This window comes from Eurytemora carolleeae, unplaced genomic scaffold, assembly GCF_000591075.1.
Source record: "Eurytemora carolleeae unplaced genomic scaffold, Eaff_2.0 scaffold31, whole genome shotgun sequence".
NCBI lineage: Eukaryota > Metazoa > Arthropoda > Copepoda > Calanoida > Temoridae > Eurytemora > Eurytemora carolleeae.
In genome coordinates, this window is record NW_019396511.1 from 100,789 (window position 1) to 120,862 (window position 20,074).

The 20,074-nt window shown below is 31.9% G+C and overlaps 3 protein-coding genes across 6 annotated transcripts in view; all 3 read right to left on the reverse strand.

The window, feature by feature from the left end:
* LOC111704635 (mediator of RNA polymerase II transcription subunit 12) overlaps positions 1-5,045 on the reverse strand; it is a 50,253-nt gene extending 45,208 nt beyond the window's left edge. For both annotated transcript variants that reach the window (XM_023476929.1, XM_023476928.1), the window contains exons 1-2: positions 5,033-5,045; positions 1,132-1,137 (exon numbers count right to left, since the gene is read on the reverse strand). The gene's annotated coding sequence lies outside the window, so the exon portion shown is untranslated. The remainder of the gene's footprint in view (positions 1-1,131; positions 1,138-5,032) is intronic.
* Positions 2,099-5,894, reverse strand: LOC111704636 (uncharacterized). 3 transcript variants are annotated; one of them, XR_002765863.1, is made up of 7 exons: positions 5,803-5,894; positions 5,634-5,701; positions 4,728-4,785; positions 3,707-3,852; positions 3,487-3,555; positions 2,975-3,260; positions 2,099-2,748 (listed from the first exon to the last, which is right to left on the reverse strand). XR_002765863.1 is itself a non-coding variant. In XM_023476930.1 (6 exons), the coding sequence occupies exons 1-6, from the start codon at positions 5,843-5,845 to the stop codon at positions 3,117-3,119; spliced, it is 528 nt and encodes a 175-aa protein (XP_023332698.1). In that variant the 5' UTR covers positions 5,846-5,894; the 3' UTR covers positions 2,099-3,116. The 3 variants fall into 3 exon arrangements, 1 of the variants encoding a protein (XP_023332698.1); XR_002765862.1 differs by having other exon boundaries at positions 2,099-2,753; XM_023476930.1 differs by having other exon boundaries at positions 2,099-3,260.
* A 174-nt stretch (positions 5,895-6,068) lies between these two features.
* LOC111704622 (embryonic polarity protein dorsal) lies at positions 6,069-19,513 on the reverse strand. Its single transcript, XM_023476911.1, has 18 exons — positions 19,403-19,513; positions 18,044-18,129; positions 17,577-17,653; positions 17,156-17,236; positions 16,605-16,658; positions 16,048-16,118; positions 14,923-15,010; positions 14,698-14,799; positions 12,834-12,928; positions 11,943-12,069; positions 11,602-11,682; positions 11,347-11,441; positions 10,977-11,091; positions 10,041-10,115; positions 8,582-8,621; positions 7,688-7,767; positions 6,804-6,884; positions 6,069-6,239 (listed from the first exon to the last, which is right to left on the reverse strand). The coding sequence occupies exons 1-18, from the start codon at positions 19,426-19,428 to the stop codon at positions 6,069-6,071; spliced, it is 1,545 nt and encodes a 514-aa protein (XP_023332679.1). The 5' UTR covers positions 19,429-19,513.
* Positions 19,514-20,074: the final 561 nt, after the last annotated feature.

Genomic DNA, 20,074 nt, shown 5'->3' on the forward strand with positions numbered 1-20,074 from the left:
ACTCCAGTTCTTCTACTTTCTATTTGTAAACTCCAGTTCTGATCTACTTTCTATCTGTACACTCCAGTTCTTCTACATTCTATTTGTAAACTCCAGTTCTGATCTACTTTCTATCTGTACACTCGATCCAGTTCTTCTACTTTCTATTTGTAAACTCCAGTTCTGATCTACTTTCTATCTGTACACTCGATCCAGTTCTTCTACTTTCTATCTGTAGACTTAAGTTCTCCTCCTTTATATTTCTGTAAAATCTAGTTCTATCCTACTTAACATCTGTTGACTCCAGTTCTACTAACTATCAGTAAACTCCAGTTCTCATACTCTATATGTATTACATTATGTAAGACCCAGTTCTCCTACTTTCTATTTGTAAACTCCAGTTCTTCTACTTTCTATTTGTACACTTCCAGTTCTTCTACTTTCTATTTGTAAACTCCAGTTCTTCTACTTTCTATCTGTAAACTCCAGTTCTTCTACTTTCTATCTGTACACTCGATCCAGTTCTTCTACTTTCAATCTGTAGACTTAAGATCTCCTCCTTTATATTTCTGTAAAATCTAGTTCTATCCTACGTAACATCTGTTAACTCCAGTTCTACTTCTATATGTAAACTCCAGAGTCCGTATAGTCAGTAGTCAGTTGCCTTACTGCCTCTAAGTATTACAGCTGGAGAATTGTGCTGTGTTTAGTTACACATTTCGTTTCCGTAATCTTAAACCTTTGTATTTGGGGCAAATTTTTTAATTTAAGGGCATTTTAAAATGTATAAAGGGGCATTTTTATAAACTAAGGGTTATTTTTTTGTCGGGGCCAAACCTTATTAATTTTTTGAGCATTTTCTAAATAAAATAAGGGGCATTTTTTAGATAGGGCTATAAATTTTAAAGTTGGTTGTAATTAATGAACATTTGGGGATAAAAAAATTTAATTTAGGTGCAAATTAAAAATATTTGGCGGCATTCTAAAAAAAGGGGTTCAAATCTTTAAAAAATCTAGGCATTTTTTAAAGAAAATTAAAAGAATCCGAGTTTATATTGAAAAATGTTATAGTTGAATTTGAGTGTTCAACAATTACAAGCGCGTTTCGTAGATTAACAAGGGAAAGTCTGTCATCCTTGATCAGATAAAGGTTTTAGACTTTTTATTTCCCTAACACTTTTATTTCTAAAGGTATCGATTTGAATTTTTTTTTCGACTTTTAAGGAATAGTAATTTCAAGGACTTTTGCATTATTTTAATGCATAGGGTAGGGTACAGATTACAGAAAGGTAAAAATAACTGTCCGTAATTTCGTGAAATAGCCCAAACTTTTTTTTAACTTTTGAAAAGCCCTTAAAAATATATATGAAACAAGAAAAATATTTTTCACACATTAAAAAAGGAAAAAAATTGTTTATTACATTTTACCTTCTAAAGACATTTTATCATAAATCCCTTGCACCCGAACTATTAAAGTTAACTTACTTACTTTTTTTAAGGAGCTTGCCTTAAAAAATTGGATTAAGAACATTTATTGCAACTCAATACCTTTACTATTAGACCTTTTCTAGGGAAAGGGGGGGAGACGCCCCAGTCTAATTCATAGAATCAGACCCCCCCCCCATAAAACCTTTAAGGGTTAAATGGAAGGTCATTTAAAATTACGCTGACATTATTTAAGATTTCAAAGATAGATAAAAAATAAAAATAAATTGAACTTATTTAGCTGCTAAATTTGTATTTCAACCGGCCATAACCTTCCATGGGCCATGGCCTCATTCAGAGGCGTATTCAGGAATTTGTCCAGGGGGGGAGCTTAATTTTTTTTTCTCTTTCCAGGGGGGGGGGCTGAAAACCCCTTGAAATCAATAGATTTCACTGGTCCAGGGGGGGGACTTAGCCCCCATAGCCCCCCCTGAATACGCCTCTGGCCTCATTGGTAAAGTCGAACTTTGCAATGAAATATTCCATGGAGAAAAAAATCCAGCGGTAGTGGAGGAGACATAGCTTTGACTTTGACTAGCAGTTAGTTTTGATAAAAATAGATTTTTTATTGCAAATTTTTTTCTTCGATGAAAGGTAACACAATTATTTTATAATACATTTTTGTTTCAACCGCTGGTTAACTCTTCCGCCTTCAACCATTGGAAATGCAATTCTTTATTTTACTTTTCGTTAGCTTCGATAATTTATAACAATTTGCCAGCATTAGAATATTTAAATAAGCCTTTCTTGACTTTTATATTAAATAGTTCATTTATGTTTTGAACAAGAACGATCCAAACTAACTTTGCATTAAAAAAAAACTAAATAACTTTTACTTGAAAATTATGGGAATTTAAAATATTAAAAAAAATATTTTAAAAAGGCACTTTAACCCGAGTTCATATAAGTAGTTAGCAACTATAAATAAAATCTTATAATATTTAAAACAATATCTTAATAAAAAATTACATTTTGTACAAGTTTCATCATAATGCTTACATGATAGTCTATAAAAAGGAAAATGCAAATATCCAGTTATAAAAAACCACTGATTGTACAAACATTTAAAACTTTTCTATTATTAGCTGGACTCCTGAAACTGTGGAATAAATAGTATGTGGGTTTAAAAAACCAATGAACATGAAACACAGAAATTGTGCAGCTACCACAGACCTATTTCACTTTATAACTTGATTTTAATCTAATTGTAAAACAATTTCAAAACAAAATCAACAACAAACATGTCATCTTCCTGTTTTTTAGTTATATGGGCCTTACTGTAGCCTACACTACAGTGAGAACCAGAATACTTTGGAATAAGAAGACGACTTTTAGACGTTAATTATGGCTTTAAATTGTCAAACGAACATTAGACACACCAATTGTGCAAACAGACCAAGATTGTAAAAGATACTTTTATAAAGCTATTTGCTTCGTAACAACATCAAATATGTACACTTAAGTATTGCTATAATTTCGTCGTCCTATTTCATAATTTTCTGATTCTCACTGTAGTAACTGGGAGCGTTTTGTAGTCGTCCCCCAAATCCTATATTTAGAACACAGTTCACATTTTGAGGAGAAAAAATACATTTCTACTATATTTTGTTCTATCTTTGTGAAATCAAAAATAGTTTACGAGAGAAAGAGATTTAGAAGCTGTTTAAGGATCCCCCCGCCAGGTTCATAGCGTGGATATTGATCGAGGAACTCGAGGTCAACTGCTCGCTAACGGTCGGAGTGTTTAAGGAGGATTGCTGCCGGGACAAGTTAGGTTTACTCTCGTCTGTCTTGGCCTGTTAAGATGGTCAAACATTTAAACTATTTTTATTAAAATTATACAAAAATGTGTGTAATAAATGATGTGTCTTTAATAAAGACTATTGAACTATTGCAGAAGGTTTTAATTGCCTTTGGTCCAGCTTTAGCGGAAATATTTTGAGAAAACCCATTCGAACTTTTTTCCAGCTGTTTTTTAAATTCCATTAATTTCAAGATGGCGCTTTACTATTTGACCCCTGCCTGCTGATAGGGAAGCTGAAGGGAACCAGATTCTAAGTTAGCATCCTTCTGTGATCTTTTACCCGCACTCTGAAAACAAATCAGACTGATAAAAGTAACAAAAATATAATAATAGAAAACTTCAGATTTGCTTTTACTTTATCCAATAAAAGATGATCTTTAATTATTAAGGGAGCTGAGGGGGGATTAATCTATGAAACAGAAAGAAAAGATGTTTTACCCGGTCTGGATGTTGTTGTTGTTGTTGAACAGGTTGCTGAACAGGTTGTTGAACAGGTTGTTGAATATTCATATTCTGCGTTAAAGTCTCTGAAAGATTGTTCACAGTTTCCGTCATCTCATTCAGCTGATAATAATCTCCAAGATCTAAAAAATATATTTAAAGAAAAATGGCAAAAATACACTTTGAAGTTTGCAGCAGCATATTGGAACCCCTCCGCTGGAGCGGAGGCCACCTGAGGGAAATTTTTTCCACCGGAGAGAATGTTTTTTATTTATTCAATGCGTATTACTCCATCCGAGGGATGGTAAATTACACAACCAGGACACTAATTACTTCATCGAAGGGATGATAATTAACACTCAGGACACTAATTATTCCATCGTAGGGATGGTAATTAACACTAAGAACACTAATTACTCCACATAATTCTAATCTAATCTAATCTAATAATTTATTTTTCCGTTGAAAATATGACAGGTTGTGTATAAAAATTACATATTTATATGATTTCTATTAATTATAATCGGAAGGAGAGCAGCCATAGCAGAGCTGTTTTCAGATTGGTCTCCTGGCAGTTTACCGTGGTATCAATTAGAACTGAACTGATGTGATACGTTGTGGGACTGGATTTGGGGAAGACGGAGGAATTATTTGTATCCAAAGTGTTAATTACCATCCCTCCAATGGAGTAATTAGTGCCCTGAGCGTTAATTACCATCCCTCCTGTACAGTTATTAGTGTGTGTTAAAAGCTGAAATTCTTAATATAGAACGGGCGCTAAGCGTCAAATATATTTTGTTATACACGGGGTTACCTATAAAGGACGAGACATTTAGGACGACTAGAAACACTTTGAATTTGACAATTCCGAGGTTAAAATAAGTCTTCTATTCATTAATAGGTAAAAAAGAAAAAAGTTTACATTTGCGGTGAATCATTCTGTACAATCGTCTCTAAAATCTCGTTCTTTGTGGGTATATTATACAATTGTACAGCTAAAAATTATAAGAGCACATACCTGGGGTTAATCCAACATTAAGGTTTCCCTGATCTTGGTACATTGCAGTACTCACATTCTGTAAAAAGAGTACATAAACATACATATTAATACATTGCAGTACTCACATTCTGTTCAAAGAGTACATAAACATACATATTAATACATTGCAGTGCTCACATTCTGTACAAAGAATACATAAACATACATATTAATACATTGCAGTACTCACATTCTGTACAAAGAGTACATAAACATACATATTAATACATTGCAGTACTTACATTCTGTTCAAAGAGTACATAAACATACATTTTAATATATACAGTAAATCAAGCAAAATTTCAATTTCTTCGACTACATAGAATTCAAATTTGATCTTCGATGACAATATTTAAATAAAATTGTTTTAAAACATATTTATTAAAGGGGGCTTTTTAATCTTTTATTTAAGTCTAGATTCTGATCTTTTTTTGTTAAAGTTTATCTTCTTGAAAACTTGCAAACCTTAAACAAACCTAAACCTTACAGTTTCATAATTTATTTCTAAACCTTTGAAATATTTAATCAGTATATGGCAGGTTCTAATGTATTTAAATGCTGATGTAAGTGTAATTTTAAGTAACCTTCCATGCATAGATTAACAACGGGTCCTTTCAAGCTTTATCAGATACAAACTGTGTAAGTTATTTTAGGTTTAAAAGTGGGTAATTATATGTCACTTTTTTTAGAAAATCCACGTACATTCCATATTCCATATCCATTCCATCCATTCCATATCAGTTTTCAAAATTATAAACATTGATATCTAATTCATACTTGATCAACCAAACCTTTCAAGGATACCGTTGTAAATCTGGCATTGTCATCTTTGCATGATAGGTCTCTTGAAATTGCGCGTACAGTCCCTTTAAGTTGTAATCTGACCTGATAGTTTTGATCTTGGTATGCATAGTTGGGACTGCCCAGACTAGAAGGAATATCAATAGGACTGCCTGAAAACCCAGGCATCTCAAAATTTTACAAATATTTTTTTATTTGCAATCAGCAATTCATGAATGAAATGGAGAATATTCTTTTTATTTTTGAGATTTTCCTGCATTCTGCAATCTGTGCATGTTGGTCTGCATACCCAGCATGTCAGGGTAGTTTAGCAAGTTACTTAACTAAATAGAGCATGTCACTGTCAGGGTAGTTAAGCAGGTTGTTAATTTAAAAAAAGCAGGTCAGGGTAGTCTAGCAGGTTGTTGATTGAAATTATGATTGACTGATGGTTATTATTATTATTATTATTCCAATTCTTAAACAAAAAACACAACTTTTTGATAAGGCATAAGTATTTAAGCTGGATATAAATTATCATTATAGTCTGGAGATTATTTGGATGAGATTGAAAGGTTGTACATTTGAGAGGGAAAAATCTGAGCTTTGGTCTACTCCAACCACGCCTCCACCTCCAACTACTCCTCTACCTCCAACCACTCCTTCCCCTCCAAGTACGCCTCTTCCTCCACCATCTCCAGTATCCCGTTTCTGAATTAAGACGGAATAAAAAAAATTTTGATATCCATTTTTGCTTCAATAAGACCAGTCATTTACCATTGTCAATCAAATTCAAACTTTTTATTAAAATTCTAGAATTTTAAGGAAAAATTCTAGAATTTTAAGGAATCAGTTGAAACAATGTAAAGGATATTTAAATTCAAATTTTTAACATTTTAGAAACTTTCTTTAAATATTTCTAGCCCACCTTGCAAAACTTTTAATTATAAAAGAAATAAATAATGACAGTTTTAAGAAATCAAATGTACTTAATTAAGATTTAAAGGGAATCTAGGCCCAGATTTTATTGATCTTCACTTTTCTGACCGGCATGTCCGAGTACGATCGATACCCTTTAAATCTTAATCCGACTAACAATGAGGAAGATATTGTCGTTTTCTTGAAAAGTTTATCATGAAAAAAATCTCATTAAAAATAATCAATTTTCATAGAAAACAGAAAAATATATTGTTTAGACAAAAGCTTGAAGAGTATCAAATCGAATCGGAAATACTTCTTTTAGACGAACGTGTACAGTCCCTTTAAAACAATTACCTCCGCTAACACGAACCCTCCCTGTTGTCCTAGTTGTATATGAGTATACGGACTTTTACCAACATTGGACCGAGGAATCATCTAGCCAACAAATATATATTATAGAACATATTTCAGATTTTTAGGTTTGCAACAATAACAATAACAATAACCATAAAACGATAACGATAACGATAACAATAACAATAACAATAACAATAACAATAACAATAACAATAACAATAACAATGACAATAACAATGACAATGACAATGACAATGACAATGACAAATACAATCCGTACAATTTGAAAACAAATCCGTACAATCCGTACAATCCGTACAATTTTAGGGTTAAAAAAAGATCAATCCGTACAATACGTACATTTTGGCCACCCTGTAACAATAACAATAATGACAATGACAATGAAAATGACAATAACAATAACAATAAGGGACTATATATACAAATGATATTCGCTTGTCTCTCAAAAATATATTTTTTAGATAGTTTCAATTCAGTGGTTAAATGAAAACCTCTTGAATAATTCATAAACTCAAGGTCGGAACATTTGTGTACTTAATCTGGATTGCTTCATCTCCATTTCCAATGTGGGCAGTTTTAACTTTTAGAATCAGTGCTTGATCCATCATATCAAATCAAATTAAAATTATCACTTGTAAAGTATGACTAAATTGTGGGAAATTTAAGAGGAATTAGTGTAATCTAGCTAGGTCAATGCTTGATCCAGAGATTCACAACACAAAAATTCCGACTTTTACATTTTTTTTCATAGTTTGTCCGTCATCGAATTTCCTAGAAGTGTTCTACAACGCATCTGCAATGTCATATATTCCATGTCCCCTTTTCAAAATTGGCGAAGACTCCTTTTAAATTGATCTGACCTGCATACGCTGGGATTTATAAAGAGAATTATCTTCAAGTTTAATTTCTTGTTTGCAGATCTCCTCACCATAGGACGAAACTAAACATATATTGTTTAATTGTTTGGTTGTTTGTCTTTATAGATTGTTGGTTTTTGGCCCCGATTGATTGCATGTTGGTTTGTCAAATTAAATTGTTTGACCATTTCAAGTGTCTGCTTATTTGTCAGTATTTTTGTTTCAATATTTGTCTGTTAATTAGAATTGTTATTGTTCGATTATTTGTATGTTTGTTCTTAGTTGTTGGATATTTTTATATTTGTTTCATTGTTGTTGGCTTACTTGTATGTTCGTTTCATTGTTGTTGGCTTACTTGTATATTTGTTTCATTGTTGTTGGATTACTTGTATGTTTGTTTCATTGTTGTTGGCTTACTTGTATGTTCGTTTCATTGTTGTTGGCTTACTTTTATGTTTGTTTCATTGTTGTTGGCTTACTTTTATGTTCGTTGTATAGTTGATTGGTGCCTCTTTATTCAAGTCATATTTTAAAGTTAGACTTAGTTCTTTTTGTTAGGCTCTTGTATTTTGGATTTTTTAAAACTTTTTATATCTTAAATCTTAACCCATTTCCATAACTAATCAGAACTCTATATTATCGTTTGTTTAAGACTAAACATAAATAAAGGCGTATTCATGATGGGGGAGGGGGCTATGGACTTGGGTTTGTAAAATCTATGGTTTTTCAGGGGGTTTCTGGGTCCACCGGCTGCTGAGCTCCCCGAGAAGGAAAAAAATTAAGCCACCTTGGATAAATTCCTGCATACGTCCCTGGACTTAAAACAATAAATTTCAAAATTGTTGGATTGCTTTTATTCCGTAAACTGACATCTGCTTTCCATACTTAGCTTATTACCGTTGGGAGTAGTTCGGTTTGTGGGGAGATAGTAGAAATCCTAAACAAAAAAAGAAAATATTTGAATTTCAAGAATATGAAAAAAAACTGAAATAATCGTTTTAAAGCAAATCAAAGAAAAAACGTATTCTTAAATATAATGTATATAATGCATACTTTAAGGTAAAATAATTTTAAAAAACACAAAATAAGACAAACAGATAAACAAAGCAATGGCCAAAATGAAATATTTTCTTAAGATATGTCTGGTTAAATTTTTATTAAAGTTGTGTTTAATTTTAAAACCAATTCAACAAAACTCGCCAAGTTCGGCCTAACTTTAAATGCCAAAGTCGAGGCTGACATAATTAGACTCAAGACTGAGCCTCTGAATTGTAAATATTTTGTGACACTCTTAAATTGAAAGATTTACTATTGTCCTATAATTCACTGAAAAAAAATTTTTTGTTCCCAAAAAATGTCAATATATTTCTCAGTGTGGAGAACCCTTGTGTCAATGGGTATAAAATTTTCTTTTCAGAACTTTACGAGAAAAGTTCATTTTGTTCTAATAATTTAATCCAATAAACAATTTATTTAGATAATTTTGAAAGCTATTTTTAATTTGAAATCCATTTATAATTTTGAAATCCATTTATAATTTTGAAATCCATTTATAATTTTGAAATCCATTTATAATTTTGAAATCCATTTATCATTTTAAAATCCATTTAACATTTTGAAATTCATTTATAATTTTGAAATTCATTTATAATTTTAAAATCCATTTAAAATTTTGAAAGCCATATATATTTTCGAAATACATTTATAGTTTTGAAATCCATATATAATTTTAAAATCCATTTAAAATTTTGAAATCCATTAAAAAATTTTGAAATCCATTTGACATTTTGAAATCCATTTATAGTTTTGAAATCCATTTAAAATTTTTAAAGCCATTTATAGTTTTGAAATCCATTTATAGTTTTGAAATCCATTTATAATTTTGAAATCCATATATAATTTTAAAATCCATTTATAATTTTGAAATCCATTTATAATTTTAAAGCCATTTATAATTTGAAAGCCATTTATAATTTGAAAGCTTTTTATAATCTTTTTTCTAAGATTCTATCAAATCAATATTATTTCAGAAATTATGATAATCGAACAGCATTTGATCATTTTCGTTAGGTCGTAAAAAACTCCTTTAAAGGGAGTGACTGGCTAAATATGGTAATTGAACTGGGAGAGTAGTATTGCAGAGAAATATATCAGGATTTATTTGATACTTATCTAATGATTTTACGTCCTATGATTAGTACATAAGACCGAATATTTGCGTTTTAAAAATCTCGAGACTGGATCATTCTGAGGGCATTCAGTTAAACTATCAAAACTAGGCAGGCACTTCCTTTTTCAGGAGGCATTCAGTTCAACTACCTAGACAGTCACTCCCTTTAACAGTTAAATATCCCACCTGAGGCTCACTTGTTTCTCCGTTTACTTTACAGAGTTCCACCTGAACCCTCACCTTCTCTTTTATATTCAAATCCTGGAACAAAATTTGACCAATAATTATAAATAATGTTAAAAGACAATTTATAGAGTCATTGTTGGCTTGCAATGACCTACAGGAAGGTTGTTTATCCCAAATAAGGCACATTTCTGGACTATACAAGGTTACCCTCAAAGGATGAGACTTCAGAGACGACTGCAACGTAATTTATACTGTCTGCTTCCTTATATTCATGATTCCATGCCACTTATTTAACTATCTTTAGACAATCATTAAAAAAAGGCAGTATTCATATTCGGTATATATTCGCTTCAGGTCGTCTTTACTATCTCATCCTTTGTGGGTAACCCTTTATTACAACTTCGTCTTTAATTTTCAGATTTAAAGGAACTGTAGTTATCTTATCAATTTCGTAGAAGATATCTTCGTTTTTTGCTTGAAAACAATCAGTTTTAAAAGAGAAAAACATTAATATCTCAATGATTCTTGTTTAGACTTAAGTTCAGTTGTAAAACTTTACAATACTTTAAAAAGTTTATGAGTGTTCTGCAACCATGTTAAACCAAACGATGAATCCAACTTTTCCATTTTATTCCGTTTCAACATAAGGAATTGAGTCATATCTTTAAAACCCGATGTTGTAACCCTTTGATATTTCAAACTCAAATTATTTGATCTAACAGAATTCATAGTTTAAAATATCCAAGGTCTACATTATTTGGTTGCAAAGATATAGTGATTATCAAATCCGAGTTTGTGGTTACGACTCAATTCCTTTACAGATGTAATTTTTAAGAACTTTTTGGGTTTAGACAAAAAATCGAAATCAAAAATTAAAGTTTGGTTAATTTATTTCTTTAAATTTTCGTCTCCGGTGCAAAAATACTCAATGCTTACCCTGTACTTTGGAGTTTTAAATGATATCGCATATTGTTTATGGACTTCACTAGGGGAAAAGTTAGCATAAGCCTCCCATCCTGCTTCGTCGTAAAAACGAACCCGAATGTCGTCTCTAAAAGAAAACAAATTTTGATTAATATTTGATTTGCTTTAAAATCTTCCTTCTACCTTGAAATCTTTTTGCCGTTCAAATCGCCTAGACTAGTTTTTTCATAGTTTTGGATCGTTAAAAAAAAAAAATTTCAAAACTGTTGTGAGAAAAGAAATGTTTAGAAAAAAACATTTGCTTTGCAAGTTCTTACACTATGCCTTTTAAAGAAAACAGAAATTAAAGGTAAACTCTATCCAAACTCTTTTTTAACTGTACCTTGAAATCTTCTCACAGAGTATTATAATCTTCTTATCCCCTAGAGCCGGGGACGAAGTGTCAGAAATGTCACAAATCTGAAGTTCCTTTTTAGCCTGCACCGAGTTAAACCAATTAAAAGTTGACTTTTCAACGTACTTTTGACAATAGAAATGTATGCTGTAAAATAACAAACTAAAAATTTACGTAAACCTAGCATGGAAGATAGAAATAAATGTTTGCCGCCATTTTGAATTCATGATTTGGTTTGGTTTCCTTGGCATCGTAGATGGGATCGGAGCAAACCGGTTTCATTGGTTTCGTGCATTTCCCAGGAACATCCGCTTCATACCAAACCTAAATCCAACCTTGGTTGATAGTATATTTCATACACTTGTCCGGGTTGTCCCGAACCAAAATGTGTTAAAAAAACATTAATAATATGATTATACATTCTGTGAGTGTGTACCTTAGATGTAAGTTTTAGCAGTTCTTAATGAAAATTATGGCGACTTAGTCATTTGTACATTAGATTTTTCGATTCAAAAGAAAGCCATTTTTGAGAACGATACACATTGAATTTGAATTTAATTTCTGATTTGTTTATTTTTTCTTACATGGAAGCAGAGTTTAACGGCATTAAGATCTATATTCTGTGGATTCTCTACATGCTTCCAGCCCTGGCGGTATGGGTCAACCTTCTTTTCTCGTCGTAGGTCCAGGGATCGTTTTATATCCTTCCTCCTAAATATTTTGACATACAGGGATAACCAGTAAACAATGGAATAGGAAGACGACGTTTTTTCAATATTTATGTGTTTTGACTTTTGATGTTGTTACAAAGCAAATAGTTTTACTTTAACTTAATTAAATCACTAATTTAGTGATTTAATTAAGTTAATTTAAGCTTAGTTTACAATGCACAATGGCTCTGCGTCTCATGCTCATTGGATTTTTTAAAAGCAAATTAAAAGTGATTTTTTAACTACAGTGTGTGCCACGAAACATGACAATGAATAGAAAGAACTTGAATATCGTCTTTGATCTTAGAAATAATATGCGGCATTCATTTGGAAACATACTTTTACATTTATGATTTCTAAAACACCGAAACTTACCTAGCCCTGGCATTTTTTGTGCTTTCATACCGGAGATATTAAAAATTGTGTTCAAATTTCAAAATATTAAATACACTCTGAATTGTCTATTCTGGACAAAATTCTCCATATCTGCAGGACTTTTAAGGGACTTACACCGAATCGGTATTATGAATATATAAATCTGATCAATAACGTGAAAAAAAAATCGGTGTTTTCCTTGCTTTAATAAGTCACTATTCTAAGAGAAACCCCCATTGAAAGTATTCAATTTTCAAAGAGAAAACATGAGAATTTAATTCTTTCTTGATCAGATAATGTTTTTTAAAAGTGTCGTGCATCTCTATCAATGGAGTTTAATTTTAAATCACGTACACAGTCTCTTTAATATCTATCGATCTATCTTTTTACCTGACACACTGAATACCAAGATGGGGGAATTCTGCTGTCATTGTCTCAGGGTTGATTACTTGTGTACAGATTCCAAACTTACATCCATTTGGGACCTAAGAATATTACATTTATTCGGGACCTAGGAATAATACATTTATTCGGGACCTAGGAATAATACATTTATTCGGGACCTAGGAAAAATACATTTGTTCGGGACCTAGAGATAAAACATTCATTCGGGACCTAGGAATATTACATTTATTCGGGACCTAGGAATAATACATTTATTCGGGACCTAAGGATAATACATTTATTCGGGACCTAGGAATAATACATTTATTCGGGACCTAGGAATAATACATTTATTCGGGACCTAGGAATAATACATTTATTCGGGACCTAGAGATAATACATTCATTCTGGACCTAGAGATAATACATTTATTCGGGACCTAGAGATGATAGATTTATTCGGGACCTAGAGATAATACATTTATTCGAGACCTATGGATAATACATTCATTCAGGACCTAGCTAGAGATAAATTATTCGGGACCCAGGGATAATAGATTTATTTGGGAACTAGAGATAATACATTCATTTGGGACCTAGGGATAATACATTATTAAAGTGTTAATATTGACCCAATGAGTGCTACTTTAGATCTATCAGATGCTAATTTAGTCATAGATGATGCTCCTTTAGACGATGGAAGTTATGCGGATGGGGTTTAAACCTACCAAGGCTGGACTGACGAGGTTATGAGGATGAGGATTAAACGTACCGAGGCTGGACTGACGAGGTTATGAGGATGGGGTTTAAACCTACCGAGGTTGGACTGACGAGGTTATGAGGATGGGGCTTAAACCTACCGAGGCTGGACTGACGAAGTTATGAGCATGGGGTTTAAACCAAACCGAGGTTGGACTGACGAGGTTACGAGGATGGGGTTTAAACCTACCGAGGCTGGACTGACGAGGATATGAGGATCGGGTTTAAACCTTTCGAGGCTGGACTAACAAGGTTATGAGGATCGGGTTTAAACCTACCGAGGCTGGACCAGGGAGTAAGGAATAGAAGGGAGATATAACTGACGCGGTTCGCCCTACCATATGATTGTACATGCTTTACAGACGAAGTAATCCATATGAATAAGAAATATTTAAATGTGTTCTTATGCACAATTACCGCGTACATGTATTCAGAAAAGGTCATTGAATACATTTAACAGGGAAAAAAGTATGCTGAACATCGCCAAATAAATTCATTTTTAAGATGCAAAATTATTAGCAATACAAACGTATTTTTTATATTAAATAAGATTGTTTTTATTTATAATGGTAAAGTAAAAAGTACATTTAAAAAATTAAAAGACGACCTTTAAAAAAACTCTTTTTCAAATGGAGTACTTCGTCTGTAAAGCATGTATAATCATAAGGTAGGGCGAACCGCGTCAGTTATATCTCCCTTCTATTCCTTACTCCCTAGACTGGACTGACAAGGTTATGAGGATGGTGTTTAAACCAATCGAGGCTGCTGGACTGACGAGGTTATGAGGATGTGGTTTATACCTACCGAGGCTGGACTGACGAGGTTATGAGAATGTGGTTTATACCTACCGAGGCTGAACTGACGAGGTTATGAGGATGAGGATTAAACCTACCGAGGCTGGACTGACGAGGTTATGAGAATGAGGTTTAAACCTACCGTGGCTGGACTGACGAGGTTATGAGGATGAGGATTAAACCTACCGAGGCTGGACTGACGAGGTTATGAGGATGGGGCTTAAACCTACCGAGGCTGGACTGACGAGGTTATGAGGATGGGGTTTAAACCTACCGAGGCTGGACTGACGAGGTTATGAGCATGTGGTTTAAACCTACCGAGGCTGGACTGACAAGGTTATGAGGATGTGCTTTAGGTGGATCCTGGTTATGTGTTACACAGCTGACTACAACTGTAGCAAACCCCTGGAATCCATGAACCTAAACAATAATATTCAAGGAACTGTAATCGTATTTTGAATGGCAAAGCCTGAATCACAACAATATTCAAAGTGATATTGACCCCTTGACGTGTTTCTCAGTTTGCAGATGACCTAATCCTACCTTGATTTTCGGAAATGTTTTTGTTTCTTGTGTTGAAAATTTGCCCTGGAGTGCCCCTGCTCCTTTACCCTCACATTCATATCGGAATCTAAATATAAAATTCGTAATTTAGAAATTGGTTTGATTATCTTTCTAGTTCTGATTGGTTCCAATAAATTCTAACCACTAAAATTCATTACTTTCTTCTTAAGTAACTTTTAATCAGTTTTTGTAAAAAAAATATTAAGAGGAAAGCTTTGAACTTTTTACATGCATAATCAACATATTCTTAAGCATTGTTATTTTATATTTTAGAAAATAACGCCCCAAACCAAGACGTCAATTATAAAAAAGGCCGATTGTAAAACGCCCAATGCAATGCTACAAAACGCCCAATGCCATCAAACAATGCAAGAAATAAATGATAAAGCTAAAATACTGTGAATCATAAATAGATAAATCGTTCTGATCAAATTTCAAGAAACAGCTAACTTTTAGTTTTTAGTTTTAAACTATCATATTACCCATGAACTAAATCCATTTTGAAATAGAGATATCACTGTTTATTTTTAATTTCAACTTTGAAACTATAAAAATGTAAGAAAAAAATGTATCTTGTCCTGTTCTGGGTACCCAATGTTCCTAATTATACCCATCTCTAAGTGCAAAAAAGTACAATAATTAAGCTATACAGTACAGTAACATTAAAGGGACTGGACGCGCAATTTCAAGTGACCCTCTATGCAAAAATGGCAATGCCAGGATTTACAACGGTACCCTTGAAAGCTTTGTCTGATCAAGTATGAATTATATATCAATGTTTTTGTTTCTTTAAACTGTTTATTTTCATTTGCGGTTTCTCTCCGAGAGTAACAGAGAAACTCACAGATGCATGTGAACACTTTTCGAGTCAGAAAAACTACATTATCTTTCTCATTTCTGATCAGCTTAAGGTTTCAAGGGTACTGTTGTAAATCATTGCTGTCTTTGTATGGGAGGTCACTTGAAATTACCTTAGGTTCATCATGTACTTTAAGATTTTTAGTATAAATAAGCTTAGTACATTTAGTAAACTTAGTACACCAAGTACAATTACTTCAATTTAAGTACACTAATTACACTGACTATTTAAAGTACAGTAAGTACCTTAAACTGTTGGATTTAGGTTGTTCTACTATCTCCATCCAAGGTTCTTTAAACATCCCTCCCATATCATCCTACACCACAAGATTTCATTAAATTGGCGCACTGTCCCTTTGCTTCCCTGGTCGTCTTGCAACCTTGGTGTTTACTCTTTCAATGAAATATCATATATCTAAACCAATTTATTAAAAGCGGGCCAGACATTTTTTTGTGAAGAACCCTTATGAGCAAGAATACAAGGTCCATAAACTAAATTGAATTTCTTTTTAGGTGAAACAAATATGTAAAACAGTCAAGTTAATTAAAAATAATTATTTAAGGGTTAAAATTCCATTTTTAAGGAAAACTCGCATTTTTAACACGTGAAAGAAAGTAGAATAAAAATAATCGAATTGCAAATAATCCACTTAATTATATTTTGAATTGGAATTTCCCGCTGCAATGTTAGCGACAAAATATTTTTATTTCTAGATTAATCTGAGATGAGAACTTTAAATTGGAGTTAAAATCATTTTCTATTCACCGGAGAGATTAAGCGATCTTTCCTGATCAATTCCTACCTTGTTATCCATGATTGAGAGGGAATCAGGGTTACCAAATCCATTCATTATACTCTAAACAACATTCAGAAATGAATAAATGAATTATTAAATGAATAAATAAATAATCAATTAAAGGAGTAAATGAAATGATGAAAGAATATAAATTAATAAATAAGTAAATAATTAAAATTAACAAAATAGTGACTTAATCAATGTAATAAATTTCTTCGCTCATGTATATTTATATTTTAGCTATAGCTGGCAAAACTGCTGAACCAAATTGGCTGACGCTTGTTTGGCAACCCATGGCTACCCTTGGGGGGGGGGGGGGGGNTGGACTTTTTTAATTCCACGGGCAACGCCGAGCACTTCAGCTATTATTGAATAAATTATTAAAATAGTGAACAAATTAACAATATTAAGAATTAATGAAATAAAATGAATTAATCAATTAAATAAACGAATAAATGAATAAATGAACGTATAGATTTAATAATGAAAAATTGAGATATGATTTAAAGAATGAATAAAGCTGTTAAAGGGTGAATTTATAAAGGAATGAATCATACCTGGATATCATTGACTTCATGTTGTTGCAGAAGAATCTCCAGCTGCTGATCTTGCTGATCTAGAGTCTCCTGAGGACTTAACTAAATATAAACACATCAATGTCATAATCTACAAGATCAACAATATCATAATCTACAAGATCAACAATATCATAATCTACAAGATCATCTATATCATCATTTACAAGATCATAAATTTCATCACCTAAAAGATCATAAATATCATCATCTACAAGATCATCAATATCATCATCTATAAGATCATCAATATCATCATCTACATAATTATTAATATCATCACCTACAAGATCATCAATATCATCATCTACATAATCTTAATTTTATCATTACAAGATCATCAATATCATAGTTACAAGATCATCAATATCATCATTTACAAGATCACAATACCCTTAATTACCGTGAATGAAACGATAGAATCCTCTTCTATAACATGTATGGGTGAATACTCCTGGGTCAGCTGACAGTTTATCAGTCCTTAAAACAAAAATAATTTTTTTATTCCAAAGGGGGAGATAAAAATGTGACTGTTAAACTAGTTTTAATAAAATCATAAAAATTATAGGTGGGCGTGAAAATAAGATAAAAAATAAGGTTCATAATTTAAAATAATAGTACGACTTTGTGACCTTGTAGCTCCTCTAGTTTTGATTTTACGTCGAAGATGAGAGAGAAAAGCTTCTAAGATATTCAAAATATGTTTTGTTTTAAAAATAGGTTTAAAACTAGAGGGGTTGTGATTGAAAGCATATACGATTTAAACGTGAAATTACTTTAATTTAAAATGTTCAAATATGATCTGTATAGTGTATACCCCTATATACAAAACCACGCACACCCCCTTTAAATAAGTATTTAGAAAATTACCTGACAATGTGAGTTTATCCTGGGATATCTGGAACTGTGTTGGAAGCTCTATATCTGTCACAGGTTGCAGAGAGGATATATCAGGACTATAGATATATACAGGCTGAGTTAATAAATAGGGATTATCGATATTTTGGACAACACTTTCCAAATTTTTTAGTGGTTATTTTAAGCAAAAAAAAAAAATATTTTTGCACCACTAAACCTAAAATAGCAAAACCATTTTTTTTTGAAAAAATTGTTTGGAAAATGTTCCTTCTATTGTTTCCAAAATTTCGTAAAAATTCATCAAAAATCAAATGAGATATAACAAAAAATGTAAACCAATTATCTGCATTTTGAAGAATTAACAGTTCTCTAGTTATAATTCGATAACATTTACCGAAGAATTTCCAATTCAATTTTGAATGAATTTTTATGAAATTTATTATTTATATATATACATACAGGGTGAGTCAAAAAAAAGTGTGATTTGCGGCGCCTGGTGCAAAATTGTACCTTTTTTGTGCAATTCTCATGTATGGTGTTTTTTCAAAAAATTTTGAAAATTTTTTATTTTTTTTGTACTTCAATGGCCCAAAAAAATCCGCAAACTTTTTTTTCTCTCAAAATCAAAAGTTCAGAAAAACAAATATGTGTGAATAAATTGTTTCTATTGAAATCTAAAATTTTAAAAAATTGAATCACAGAATTTTAGAAAATTTGCAAAATTGTAATAAGAAAATTCGCATTTTTCAGTTCTGGTATAATTTTTACGGAAAATTTTTTTTCAATGGTTTTTAAGGTTTCAACTGAACAGCGTATATTTGATACTTTAGAATACACTAAGAAGAAAGGAACTAAAAATTAGACCAGAACTAAAAATTTCGAATATTCTTATTACAATTTTAAGAATTTTCTGTGATTCTTTGGCTCAATCATTATAATTTTAGATTTCGGTAGAAATAATTTATATACACATTTTTGCTTTTCTGAACTTTTGATTTTGAGAGAAAAAAAGTTCGCTGATTTTTTGGGGCTATTGGAGTACCAAAAAAAAATAAAAAATTTTCAAAAAATTTTGAAAAAAACACCATACAGGAGAATTGCACAAAAAAGGTACAATTTTGCACCAGGCGTCTTAAATCAAACTTTTTTTGACTCACCCTGTATATATTTAATGTATATATAAACCCCATTATTCAAAAATATAACATATATACTTTTTTATTTTTGTAGAAGAGTTTAATAAGTGTTTTAGACAGACAATTAATAAAATAAGAGTCTTTTGGTGAAGACTGAAAGCTCTACAGTTTTAAGTTTCCGGATGGAAAATAAGAGTTTTAAACAATACTAGGACAGACCCCAGTTAACACTTACAATGAATCATGTGTAGCTTCCGACATTTTCACAATATATATATATTTTCTTTCTTTCACAAAAATATAAACAATGTATTTGTGACTCAGGCACTTTCCACTATAAACTGCCTTAGTCTAGTTGCTAGCCGTCTCATGGCAATAACAAAGGGGGATTTGCGTAGAAATTATTTTTTTATATTTTTCAAAAATCTGATAATTTGTTGATTATGAAAAAGATTCATAGTAAAATTTAAAAAATTGACAAATGAAAAAAGAAAAAATACTAACCCCTCAAGTACCTGTTTTTACGCAGACTAAAATTGCGTCATATTAAGGAAGACGACATTTTCAAAACATTCTTTGGTCTGCATTATTAAACAGATTATACGTCATAAGCGTCATAGTTGGAAAGTTATCACTGACGCTTTTTGATAAATAAATGGATGAGAGCAGATCAGAAACTTTTATTAGTCGGAAGAGGCATGGCTCGGGATGGGGGGCGTAAACATTTCTTTTTTATAAAAGCTACAGCTGACCCAAAAAGAACTTTTAACCACGCCACATACTAAACAAAGATATAGCTGCGGGAATTTATCTAAAATACAATTTCACTGATGTAAACTGAAATTTCACCCAATAGTAAGCTACTGGTGCAGCAAAGTCGGTCTACTGATCTAAAGTTAAACTCTAA